We start from the raw sequence: 13,843 nt of genomic DNA, 5'->3' as shown, positions 1-13,843 counted from the left end.
CCCTGAAAAGGGTCCTGTATTGTTCAGCTTTCCACTCCTATTAACTTGTGATTAATCTATGTCTGGGGGAAATGGAGAAAGGTGAGGGGGTGGAAAAAAAGCTATGCAAGTGAAGTAGCATCAGTGTTTGCGACTTTTGCCTGAGCCGAACCAGCAGTCGTTTGCCCACCATGTGACCCAAGGGAATGGCTCTGCCACCAGGCCAGGGTGGTGGGGGTGGCGGGGTGGGCAGGGCAGGGGACACCAGGGAGGGGGAGTTGTGACGAAGGTGCTGAGAGCATAGTGGTGGCAGTTTTCTGAGTCAGTGACTGAGTCAGCGGTCATTCCCCACTCTCTCTTCAAAAGGATTTTTGGAGTTTCTATAACAAGTAATCAAATTAAGAAAATAGAAATTATATTTTTAAAAAGAGATTTTTAGAGACATGAAAGGAGACATAAAAATGATTTCGGGTTTGGTTTTGAGCTTTCTGGTTTCTCAGAGTAAAAGGTAAAATTGGTGTTGAGATCTACCCCTGTGCATCCAAAACGCCGGTGGGCTGAGACGGAAAGTGGAAATGCAGGAGGGCTTAGAGGCCAATGTTCGCCAGCTCACTGTTCATCTAGTATGCTTTTCACGAGTAGTCTTCACACCAGAGCAGGGACCTGTAACAAGCGAGTCTGCTGAAGAGAAGGGCAAGAGGGCGCCTGAGACCCTTCAGAATCTTCAGGGCGGTACAGAGCTGATTGTGGCAGTCAGTGCTGCCCGCCACATGCTTGGATACTTCCAAGCCTGTCAGTCTCCATGACTGTGGATTGAGCCAGGCCCTCTGACCCTAGATCAAAACTTCAGAGGAGGCCCCTGGAAAGTTGGAACTGAGAGAGGCCATGCCTAAGAGCTTTGCTGGAAGCATTGATGACAGAGAGGAGTGCTCCACAACTGTCTGGCTGAGAGTCAGGCCCACCAAGGCGGGGGTCCCTGCCCCACGGCACCCGTGCAGGCCACTATCTCCCCTTACAGTGTGGGGGCCAGGGAACCATGAAGGTCGGGAAGTCTTCAGACATCCATCCTTTGCACACATTCTTTTCTATATATTTGTAATTTTATTGCTTTTTATCTGTTTATAATAGAATAGATGCTCAGTTTGAGAAAGGGAATACACAGAAATTTAAAGAACAAACTCAGAGTCCTTCATAATTTCTCAACCCAGAGGTGAGCACAGAAGCCATTCTGTTGTAATTGGTTCATTCGTCATCCACGTCTGTTTCACACTTTTTTCATACTTTAGCTCATGACTGTGTCTTGATAAACAGTTTGCTTATTTCATTTTCCCTTATGTCATATCAGTAAACAGGCTGGAAAACATTTGAGTACTTCTCTACCATGCCTTCATATGAATTGTCATAATTCATTTAACTGGTATCCTGGTGTCAGAGGCAGCATGTGACGGTGACTAGAACATGGCCAGACAGACCTGGGTTTGAATTCCAGCTGCCACTGAGTTATCTTTGTGACCTTGGGCCAGTCATATAACCTCCAAGTGCCATCTGAAAAATAGAGGCTCTAATGCCTAACTCACAGGCTTACTTGAAGATTAGAAATATAGGTGTAAACTGCCTGGTGCTTTAATAGCCTAGTCACATATTATTTATTATTATTTAAATTACTTCAATTTTCCACTGTTATAAATAATGCTTCGGGGAACATCTCCATGCATAAATCTTTCTCCACAACTGTGATCATTTCCTTAGGATAGATTCTTAGAAATGGAATTACAAGACCAAAGGGCCTGAATATTTTTAGGACTCCTGATACATAACCCCAAATCGTTTTCTAGAAACCTTTACCAGCATTGAGTATTGTCCATTTAAAAAAATAATAATAAAGAAAGTAACTTGACATTTTTGGTAGAGAAAGCATGATATCCAGTTGTTGTTTTGACTTGAACAATTAATGAAACTAAACATTTTCCAAAATGATTTTTATCTACTTGTACTTACCATTCAGGAACTGTCTGCTCCTGTCCATCCCTCATTTTCCACGAGAAAATCAGAGCTCCCAGAGGAGAATTGGCTTGGCTGGGCTTCACGCAATTAGTTTGTTCATTAATTCATTTGCCAAATACGTATTAAGTATCTTCCCGGTGCCAGGGACACTGCTGGCCACTGGGGTACGATACAGAAGTGAAAGAGACAGACAACTGCGCCCCCCCACCACCACCATGGAGCTGCCACCTGGTGGGGAGACAGATGATAAACAAGTCAACAGAGAGAAAATAATTACTTGTAGTAAAAGTGCTATTCATTCCCGAATTCTTAATAGGGCAGTGAATATGAGCCTGGCACTGGGAATCCACCAATGACCCAGGGAGACGAGGCCCATATCCTATGTGGAACTTCGCAGAACCAAGATTTGTATGTAGGCTCCTCCTGCCAGCCCAGAGTGTGCCTTTCAACCACAGCCCTTGAACTGGACTTTTAGCAGGGAAGCAGATGACACAGGACATCCAAAAGGCTTGTCTCTACCATCCAGCATCTTCTCCACAATGTCAGTTGGGATTCTCCCCAAAAGAAGCAGATGCCAAATGCAAGAGGTCTTATAGGAACACAGCTGTGAGGGCAAAGGGGGAAAGGGCTGGGGAGGCTAGAAAAGCATCAACTGCAAGGCAGATCTGACCTGTGTGAAGGAAACAAAGGAGGAAGGAAGGCTAGATGCAAAGTCTTAAACTGAAGCACAGTTCAAAGAAAGTTTCACAAGATGGGGAGTCTTTCAGCCAAATTGCCCATCAGAGGAGTCCCAGACTTCCCAGGAATATGTCGACCTTAATATATTCCTGCTGTGCTCTAGCTGAGAGGAGCCCGGGGCGGGAGTGTGGTAAGCCTCCTGCTTTGGTCTCTGTGGATTTGTATTGTAAAGAGCACTTGTTTGAGAGTCAGGAGATCCGTGTCCAATCCTGATTTTGCAATTCCTTGCAATGTGACTTTAGGTAGATTATCTGGATTTCAGACACAGTAGGTGGGGCCATCAGTCAATTACACTCCCCACAGAAGCTCTAAGAAGATGGCCACCACACTCAGCATCTCCTCTAACATGAATGTATATTGGCTATTGGATCAGACGCTCCCAGCCAGAGGTTGCCCACCTCTCTAGAGGTCGTGCCAGGCAGCCCTTGCCTCCAGCCAAGGGTTCTTTCTCTGGGCTAGCCAGACCAGGGATGGAGATGATCTTGCTCAGTCTTAAAGAGCCCTGGCAATGCATGAATGGAGGGTGTCCTCTCCAGTACAGACTTTGCCAGAGAGGGGAGGCTTCATCTGGCCAGAGGTTCCATTTTAACTCAGCAAATGCTCATTAAGTACCTACAGTATACAGAGCCACTGGGTCTCAGTGCAGCCCCCTAGTACCTGCCCACACACTGGGCATCTCCTTTGGGTGCAGAGTGGGTAAAGCTCTGAACCTCACAGTACACAAGGGAAGGACCTGGAAAGGCTGGCTCCTACTTTGGTCTCTGTATTTGTATTATAAAGAGCACTTGTTTGGGAGTCAGGAGACCTACATCTAATCCTGATTTTGCATTTCCTTGCGATGTAACTTTAGGCAAATTTTCTAACAATTACAAGCCTCAGTTTCTTGGGCTCATAAGACCATGTAACCTTGGCATGTTCTGACAAATAAACAAAACATTAAGCTAAAAAAAATTTTTTTAAAGAAAAAGGGACTTCCCTGGTGGTTCAGTGGCTAAGACACCATACTCCCAATGCAGGGGGGCGCCCAGGTTTGATCCTTAGTCAGGGATCTAGACCCCACATGCTGCAACTAAAGATTCTGCGTGCTGCAACTAAGACAAAGTGCAGCCACATAAATAAAAAAAATAAAAACATTAAGCAGTTTAACATCAGAGGCTCTTTGATCCTGCACCATGGGCAGCCCAGACCTGGGGTGGGCAGAGGGTGGGACATGGCCGCATTCCTGACCAGACTGTCCTCTCATCCTTCTCTCATCTGTTCAGCTGCCACCCCGTGACTGGAGCTTGCACCTGCCAGCCAGGGTGGGCTGGCTCCCACTGCAATGAGTCCTGCCCTGTTGGCTACTATGGTGATGGGTGCCAGCTGCCTTGCACCTGTCAGAACGGTGCCGACTGCCACAGCGTCACTGGGAGCTGCACCTGTGCCCCAGGCTTCATGGTAAGATGGGAGGGGGCTCCCATGGCCTCTCTGCCCACCCCCGCCCCCACAGAGGAGGAGAGGGGCCAGAATCAGGGATTGCGGCCCTGTGCCCGGGGATGAAGAATGAGTGTCTGCATGGGCCGCTCGGAGTCTATGACCAGAGAGCTGCCAAGGCTGTTCTCCAAGGCCAGTCCTGCTGAGGTTTATAACTACAAAATGAAATTGAAGGAAACTGTCTTTCCATTGTCTCTTCACCCTGGAACACCAGTTGTCTTCTTTGTACCCAGCTCCAGTCTGTCCATATCGTGCGCACATAGTATTTTTCCATCCAAATAACCACAGAGCACCTAATAACCACAAGACTTTGTATTTTGCTGTATTTCACCCACATTTGCTGCTGGAGCTTCTTGAGTATCCATTTTTATGGCTGCATAACACAGCAGGAGTTGGTGAACCCCCACCCATGATCCTCAGACATTCCTTTAGTGCTGAATACTGAGTTGTTTCCAGAGTCCACAGCTCATGTGCAGTGAGCATCTTCCTACCAAAGGCTTTTCCCCTCCTGTTGAATTATTTCCTTAGGGTGACTTCCCAGGGTCAGTGGGCATCATATATTTGTGGCTCTTGATGGATGTTGCCATATTACGCTCCTCAAGGGTTATGTAAATCTACACTGCCATCAGTCGTGTATGCTTGTACCTATTTCAAAACAACTCTGCTGACATTCTTGTTTTAATTTTTGCTAATTATATAGCTAGAAAATGGCTCCTCAATATTGCTGTAATTTGCATTTCTCTGATTACTAGGGAGAGTAAAACCTTTTCCCTACGTGTTTGTTTACTATTTGTATTTCCTCATGAATTATGCTGGTCTTTTTGAAGTTTGATTCCAGAGAACTTGACATTGCAAGTGGAATCCTGTTTAAAGGTGGTGCATGCCCAGTGAGTGTGAGAACCCAAACATTCAGGCGACCCCCGTGGTCATATTTTTGTGCTATAAGATGTGGTTTGTGTAGTCCAAAGTCAGGCCTTTGGAACAAGCCCAGGGTCACATCTTGCTGTCCTACTCCGCAAATGTGTGACCCAGGGCCAGCGAGTTAACCTCTTTCAGGATCGGTTTCCTGACCTGTGGAATGGGACACCTGCCTTGCAATGTTGCTGTTAGATGTAGAAACGGGCTGTATGGAGTACCTTTCCTCAGTGCTTCTTAGACTTTAGTGAACTCAGAAACCACCCGTGGTCCTTGTTAAGTGTAGGTTCTGATGCAGTAGAACTGAGGCCTATGGTTCTGCATTTCTAACATGCTCCCAGGAGATGCCAGTGCTGCTTTGAGTAGGAAGGAGATGGCGCTCACCTGGGGCTGCCCATTGTAATCACCTGGAGAGCTTTGCAAATACTGATGCCTGAGCCGCCCTCCTGGAGATGCTGATGCACTTGGTCTGGGTGTGGTCTGGCTGAAGCCAGTGCGCTGCCGAGATGATCCAAAGACCTGCAAGGAAGCGCTTGTCGTGATGTGAGAGTGCAGGTTTGCCTGGTGGCGATGTCTTTTGTGGGCAGGTTTCCCCTGGTCTATAGAACAAAACTCTGTTCAGCTGCCCCCTTCATCTCCCCAAGGCAGGTAAGACTAGATGGAAATGATCCCAGCAACATCTTCAGAAGAGAAAGAGATCTGTCCTCCTGAAGGTTTCCTCTCTTGTTTACCTTTATTGCTGGGAGCTTGGTTCACAGTTCAGTTCAGTCTCTCAGTCATGTCTGAATTCTTTGTGACCCCATGGACTGCAGCACGCCAGGCCTCCCTGTCCATCACCAACTCCCCAAGTTTACTCAGACTTATGTCCATTGAGTCGGTGATGCCATCCAACCTTCTCACCCTCTGTCGTCCCCTGCTCCTGCCTTCAATCTTTCCCAGCATCAGGGTCTTTTCCAATGAGTCAGCTCTTCGCATCAGGTGGCCAAAGTATTGGAGTTTCAGCTTGGACATCAGTCCTTCCAATGAATATTCAGGACTGATTTCTTTTAGGATGAACTGGTTGGATCTCCTTGCAGTCCAAGGGACTCGCAAGAGTCTTCAACACCGTCGTTCAAAAGCATCAGTTCTTCAGCGCTCAGCTTTGTTTGTAGCCCAACACTCACGTCCATACGTGACCACTGGAAAAACCACAGCCTTGACTAAACAGACCTTTGTTGGCAAAGTAACGTCTTTGCTTTTTAATATGCTGTCAATGTTGGTCATAACTTTCCTCCCAAGGAGTAAAGTCTTTTAATTTCATGGCTGCAGTCACCATCTGCAGTGATTTTGGAGCCCAAAAAAGTAAAGTCTGCCACTGTTTCCACTGTTTCTCCACCTATTTGTACACAACTTCCGTAGAAAAAATGGGGTGCTCAAGGTTTGGGGTTTGGGTAGGAGAGAATGGCTGTTCAGGATTAAAAGACTCACCCGGGTGAGTGATCAGGTGACTGAAGCTGAAGTGAAGTGACTGCAGAGGACCTGCAGACCCAGTCCCAGCTCAACTACCAGGGCAGGGATAGACTCTGGGCAAGTGGCTACCCCTCCCGGGGTCCTAGTTCATCATCTGTAAACAATGAGTATGCGGGGGGGGGGGGGGGGGGGGGGAGGGGGGTGAATGCCCCCAGGTCACGCCTCGAGCAGTTTGGAGGCCAGGCTACTGTCTCTATTGCTTCCCTCTGGGATTAAAATAACTTCCTGCCCTTGAACTTTGGGAGACTTGACACTTGTAGGAATCATCTCCACGTGGAGTCCTACCTGCTTGGGGCTCAGGGCTGAGACAGACTGTGAGCCAAGCAGCCCTGCTGCGACCCCGTGGATTTCCATCCATCTCCTCCTGTGCAGGCTCACTGTACCTGCAAAGGCTCTTCAGGGCCCTGTCGGGGGGTGAGCAGGAACTACTCAAGGTGATTATAAGATGGTCAGTTGCTCTCACCCAGCATGACTCATTCCTGCACACACCAGGTTCCCAGGGCAGGAAACCAAGCAATTGCCCTCGCCTCAGCTTCGGAATGAATCCAGTTTCTTGCAATTAGTCAGCTCTGGTCGGAGTCAGGCATTAGGGCAATTAGTTGAGCAAACTTGGCTGAAACCCTCCCTGAAACATCCCGCAGTCAATGATAATTAGCAATGCCTTTATTTGTTCTTTGGTTTGTGAATTTATGCACCTGCCTTTTTCCTTGAAAGAGAGTTCAGTTCAGTCGCTCAGTCGTGTCCGACTCTTTGCGACCCCATGAATCACAGCACGCCAGGCCTCCCTGTCCATCACCAACTCCCAGAGTTCACTCAAACTCATGTCCATTGAGTCAGTGCTTATGGAAATGAACATAGGGATGGAAGTGGGAAGAGAGTCTGGGCATTTTACATGTTAGCTTGGCAGCAGCAATGGACTCACTTGGGCTATGAATTGCTGTACTACACTGGGGCTGCAGAGTAAGAGGAAAGAGCCCTGGGCTGAAAGACAAGAAACAAAGTTTCTAGCTCTGGTTCTTCTCACTTTGGAAGCTTCCATTTCTCATCTGTAAAATGGAAATGAAGTTCCCTACCCAACAGGAACTATGATGTAGGAGCTAATCATTAAAATGGCAGTGTTTAAAATTGGGTGTGGCATTGGTTCAGCACCTTGGACAGTTCCCAAGAGCTGTTGTTCCTGCCTCATTAGAACCCGGGATCTTCACCCAGCCAGAGCACCCGGGTGAACGGGGGTAGGGAATGTAGAGTGAGGATCACATGTCAGGGGGCTCAAGGTGGCAGAGTCCTGGCACTGTCCAAGTGAGGGATGATTCACGAACTAAGGGAGGAGTCTCTAAATTGTCGTTGAGGGCACTAAGTGGAGGTTTCCATCCACTTGGGAGTTGAGGGCCCCATCACCCCTCTCCATGGCTTCTCATTACCCACCAAATAAAGGTCAAACTCCAGTCCTTGTACCTTGCCCTTAAAACTAGTTAGTTCACCCTAACCTCATCTGCTACCTGCTGCAAACCTGCACTGTGGCCACACACATTCACTTTCCCCAAACACAGTGTCTGCTTCAGGACTCCACCTATGCCATTTTTTCAGGCTTTTCCCTCTTCCTGGAACACCCTCCCCACTGTCCTTATCTCAGTCTGTGAAAATCCTTCTCAGCCTCTCAGGCTAAAGTCAAAGACTGCCTTTTCCATGAGGTGTTCCCTGAATATTCCTCACTTTAGAATTAACCCTTCCATCTCCTCTGTTCCCACAGCACATGGCTCAGAGTCTGAGTCCCTCCAGCCTCCTGCTGCCTTTCCCCGTGCATGCCTGCCACATGAATATCTTGCTCAGTACACTTTGAAATGAATAAAAATCTTGGGAAGGGTGATGAAAGGCCCGTAGCAGAAGTTCCAGAACTGACCTTTATAGGAAGGAAATTCATGGCATTTCCAAAGGGGCTTGCCAGCAGGGTGGGAGCTTAAGTCTACCCATGGGCTTCTCTGCACATCAAATAAACAGGCAGCTGCAGGGGGGACTGGAGCAGCTAGACCCCAACATCAATTCCAGGTTCGCTGGGCAAATGATGCAAGTTTCTACCTTAGCAATACTGTAGAGTGATGTTACTCAGAGATGCTGGAGGGAGATTCTCTGCCTTTAAATACCAGCTTTGCTGAGTATTAGTTGTGTGACCTTGGGCAACATACAACCTTTCCGTGCCTCTGTTTTCTCATATGTGAAAGGGTAATAATAATAAAGCCCAGTGAGTTACTGGGCTGATTAAATTAATTCATACATATAAAATAACTAGAATACCTGGCATATTAGTCATCCTTCAACAAGTATTAGCTATTTTCATCACCACTGTTGTGGATGCTGCCGCTGTTATTTTTGTTGTTATTTATCCAAAGGGGTCCCCCACCTGAAGAGGTTGACTGGTCCTGGCCAGAGTCCCCTGCTGGGGGTACAGGTGGAAATGGAAGTGAGAGGAAGAGCAGAGCTGGAACTTCCTCCCGACTGGGAGCGGCAGGGTTCCCAAGGGCTCCAGGGTTCCCAGGGACAGCCGCAGAACCAAGAATAGACTTTCTCATCACAGCGAGGAGAAGACCGGCTCCTCAGCCCCTCCATGCTCCTCCGTTGACCAGCCTTTCCTTAATTAAGGCCTCACCTAGGTGGCCAGCCTGATGAAGCCTTCTCTGCTGCTCTAAAACTAATTGCTGCCACGTTGGTGCCTGGAGTGAACAACCTGTGAGGTCACTGCCAGAGCTACAAAGACTTGATTTCCCAGACCTCCTCCCCCTCATCAAATCCGTGTGGCTGGGAGATAAGGGACCTCCTGGTCATTCCTCACACAGATGCTCCATTTCAGCTCAGGCTATAATGGGGACGGGGAGTGTGGGAGGTAGGGAAGGGGGGCCTGGTGTCCCCTCCCCTGGGACTCAAGGCCTATATTTCTCCCCTGGATGACAGAATTTCTATTACCTTAAAGGGCTCATCTATTTATGCTGCAATTTTTTGAAGCCCTGTCTGCCGTTATTGAACCTTGCATGCTGGCAAGGGGAACGGGCACTCCATCACCCAAATGAACAAACTCGTTTCCCCATTTTTCTCCCCTTTCTCTGTGCTGTCGGTAGGTCATATGCAAACCTCAGCCGCTCAGGCCGGTGAAGGCAGGAAGGGGATGAGAATTACGGAAATCCAGATCAGTGGAGCAGTGATTGAATTTTCCTCCGAGGTTTCCTATGTCCTTTAAAGACGTCACCATCCCCCCGTGCACACACAGCCCCCACCAGCTGGGTTAAGTGCGTGTCTGCTTCTTGTATGGCTCCTGAGCTGAAACTAGGGAGCAAGCGCAGCTACGGGGCCAGAAAAGGTTGACTGAAAATTAGAGCCAGGTGACATGTATAATGTGTGTGCATAATGTGTGTGCGTTTCCTGTTGTAATTGTTTTGTTCTTCATCAAACGGAGGTCTGCAGACAGCAAGCCCTATGCCTAGGAAACTAGCTTCTCATCCCCTGCCCCCCACCATTGACTAGCTTCCTAATTATTACACTAAAAGGTTTTCCTGGATGCTGAGCTGGGGATGAAGAATTTACCCTCTAGCTGCCATGTGTCTGTGAGCAGAGGAACACAGGGAAATAGCAGAATGATCCAAAAATATAAACAGACACACACACACACATTGTCCAGTACTCAAACCCTAGCTCTGTAGTCATCTGCTGAGTGCCCTTGGCCCTGTTATTTATGCTTTGCAAGCCTTAGTTTTTTCATCTATAAAACAAGGGAAATAATGGTATTATGTCCTAGAATTATTTTTAGGATTGGATTAGATAAAATAGGCATGATGCTTAAGAAAAAGCCTGGCAGGTGCTGAATGTTTAATAAGTTGTTGAGGTTCCTTCTGTTTACTGGAGGCAAAGGGCATGGACTATGGGGTCGGACAGGTCTGGACTGGAATCTTAAGTCTGCTGCTCAGTAGCTGTGTGACCTTAGGCAACATGTTCAGCCTCTCTGAGCCCTAGTTTCCTGTCTCTTAAGTGGGTTAAACACACCTGCCCTTCCTGGTCCATGTGAGCACAAGACAGGAATTCGCCTTCATAGTGGCAGAGTTGAAAGAATGCTCAGTGCTTCCCTAGTGCACCCTCTTATTTTATAAACTGAGGTCCAGACAGGGCAAGTGACTTATCTTAGGTCACACAGCAAATCATGGCGGACCTGGGATGTGAAGCAAGTGACATAGCTCCCAATCCGATGCTTTGTCCACCTTCGCCTCTGTCTCATGAGTTTGCTATCCCCACAGCAAACACCTACTGATTTTTCCCAGGGCAGGGAGGGATGGGGGCATCGCCAGCATGTTAAATCATGTTGGCAATTAATCCACAGAGCAGAATAGAGAAAACTGGTTTTATGTCGCAAAGGCTGAGTCCAACCATCCCCCTCTGGGACTCCATGGTTCGTGGCCTTATTAGGGAAAACTGTTGACTCTTCTGTTCTAAAAAAATAAACAATCCCCATGTCACACCACCTTCTCCCTGCCGTGCTCCTCATGTCTCCATCACTGCCCTCGGACTTGGGTCTCAGGCCTAGCACCTGCAATTCTCTCAGTGCAGTAGAAGCTATTGGGGCAGGTCTGAGGTGTCCCTAAACAGGCCTTAAACACTCCCAGTTTTCCTTTTGTCCAAGTCTCTGGAGAAGGGAATGGCTACCCACTTCTTGCCTGGAGAATTCCATGGACAGAGGATCCCGGCAGGCTACAGTCCATAGGATTGCAAAGAGTCGGGCATGACGAAGCAACTAACACTTTCACTTCTGACAGTGATGGGGTTTCTTCCCCTGCCAGCTCCCACTCCTGGCCACCCCGCAGACTCTGGAGGGTGGGTGTGGCTGGGCCATGAGTCAGAGGAGCTCCCCCAAAAGGTCTGGAGGAAGTGGATGGTGGAGTGGGGTGATAGTGGCCCACATTTGGAACATTGAGGAAGTGTGGCAGCCCCTAGGCCAGGCTCTCTCGTTTGTTTCATATATCAGTTTATTTAATCTTTACAGCAACCCTATAGGTAGGGGATGTTAGGATCCCCATTTTACGGGTGAAAAAACTGAGGCTCAGAGAGCTGAAGCAACTTTTCTAGTTGGTCAATGGCCTCCAGGAGTTGAGTCTGTAGCTGTTTGAACTCAGAATCTGCACTTTGAACCGCAACGGAAAGTTATCTGGAGAGGAGAGGGCTATGGATCTGTAGTAAATAATTAGCAATGATGCTCCCTCAGGCCTTTTCCCAGGATGTGGGACAACCCCAGCCGCTTTATTTCACTGTTGGAGCCTAGTGACTTCCTGCCCTTTGTCATCAAGGGCAAGTGGCTGGCACCTTCAGTATCCCTCCCTTCCTGTGGGGCGGCACTTTATAGTTTACCCAGCTAGCTGTCCCGCCTAAGCTTGTTAATCCTCACGGCTCTCCTGTGAGGAAAGCCAGGCCAGTATGGGGGGCTGTATCTCACGGATGAGGAAACCCAAGTTCAGAACAGTTATGAGAACTGACCTGTGAGAACCTCGAGCTGGCCTAGAACCCAGGCTTATGGCTCTAAGGCCAGGCTCACCCCAGGACAGCCGTGCAGGAAGGGGGAAGTCAGTGCTGAGCGGACACTGGCTGGGACTGAGACCTGACCCCCCAGCTCCATCACCCTGCTGCCTGCTGCTTGACTCTCCCCAAGTCCCTTAACCTCTCTGTGTCTTAACTTCATCTTCCGCAAATTGGGGCACAAACTCTGCTCCTAGTATCCTCGGTCTGGGGTAAAGTTGAGATGAGACACATTGTCGAGAAGGCTGGAAGCAACGCCCGGGTGTCACCCAGGGGCGTGAGGGAGAGCACTGGCCCCGGGGCCCACACTGACACCCTCACCAAGGCTTCGGGTCTGGAACAAAGGAGGAACCACTCCCCTCCTGCTACCCTCGCTCTGATGCTCCAAAACCCCACCCAGCCTGGCCGCTCCCCAGCCATCTCCTCGCTAAGTCATTAGCACCAATAATCCATCTGCAGGAGTAATTATGGACCCCAGGAGGGGAAGGGATTCCTGCCAGAGATGTGATTATGTCTGGAAAATGAAAGATGTTGCAGAAAAAGGTCTTGAATAAATTACTTTAAGGTGGGGCTAACAGGAAGACTAACATTGGGAGTAAATGAAAACAAAACTCAAAAGTTCTCTCCAAAAACACTACTAAATAATTTTTCTCCCTTCTCCTAAAAGTTCTGAGTACGAATTCCCCGAGACAAGCCCACGGAGTGAGGCCCAAGTGGCTTTGCCTTTGACAAAGATGGCCCAGGGGAGCAGGGGTTAGGGAATGCAAAGCAAAGAGTGGGAGCTGAGCAGGCTGGGCCCTGCCTGGTAAGCACGGTGCTCAACCCGGCAGGCAAGAGGGAGTCGCAGCAGTCCTGGGCAGGGCTGTGACAGCAAGGTGCGGTGCCTGACCTTCACCCCTTGTGTGGGGAGATGGCGACATCACAGTCTAGGGACCCAGCACGCAGCAGGTGTCCAGTAGATGCTGGTTCCCATGACTCCCCATGGTGCTTCAGTGGAGGCTGCTAGCTGAGTAGGGAGAGCATGAGCTGTGAGTCAGGGAACCTGAGTCTGAATCTCAGCCTTGGTGCTCACCAACTGGGTCACTGGCTCGCCAGCAGGATCACCTCTTGAGCCTCCCTCTGCTTACCTCATGCGTGGAGTGTCTTCTAGGCTGGTATGAGGATGAAACAGGCAAGCAACACCAAAGTGGTGCAGAGCGGGTAAATCTTAAATTTCTTTTTTTTAATTAACTTAGTTTTAGCTGTGCTGGGTCTTGGTTGCTACTTTTCTCTGCTTGTGGCGTGAGGGCTTCTCATTGTAGCAGCTTCTCTTGTTGTGGAGCACAGGCTCTAGGCATGCAGGCTCAGTAGTTGCGGTACTTGAGCTTAGTGGCTCCTTGGCATGTGGGATCTTCCTGGACCAGGGGTTGAACCCGTGTCCCCTGCATTGGCAGGCAGAGTCTCAACCACTGGACCACCAGGGAAGACCAGTCTTAAGATTCTTTCCTCCCATCTGCAGTGGGCTTAGGTTCATATTCAGCTGCATGTAACAATCAAAATGCCTAAAGCTTTTATAGCAATTCCTCTGGGTCAGGCACTATCCTAAGAACACTATGTGTGTTAATTTACTTAATCATCACCCCTACCCTCAGAAGAAAGTACTATTATAATCCCATTTTTGCAGATAGGGAAACTGAGA

The 13,843-nt window shown here is 48.7% G+C and overlaps 1 protein-coding gene across 1 annotated transcript in view; it reads left to right on the top strand.

Moving 5' to 3' along the window:
- Window positions 1-13,843, top strand: part of MEGF11 (multiple EGF like domains 11) — a 249,764-nt gene that overhangs the window by 183,415 nt on the left and 52,506 nt on the right. Inside the window, exon 9 of the mRNA XM_052646651.1 lies at window positions 3,984-4,158. Coding sequence (XP_052502611.1) covers window positions 3,984-4,158 — 175 coding nt within the window. The remainder of the gene's footprint in view (window positions 1-3,983; window positions 4,159-13,843) is intronic.

The sequence above is a fragment of the Budorcas taxicolor genome, chromosome 10, assembly GCF_023091745.1.
Source record: "Budorcas taxicolor isolate Tak-1 chromosome 10, Takin1.1, whole genome shotgun sequence".
NCBI classification, from domain to species: Eukaryota; Metazoa; Chordata; class Mammalia; order Artiodactyla; family Bovidae; genus Budorcas; species Budorcas taxicolor.
The sequence above is the reverse complement of the archived record's forward strand: the minus strand, read 5'-3'. Positions and strand labels throughout refer to the sequence as shown.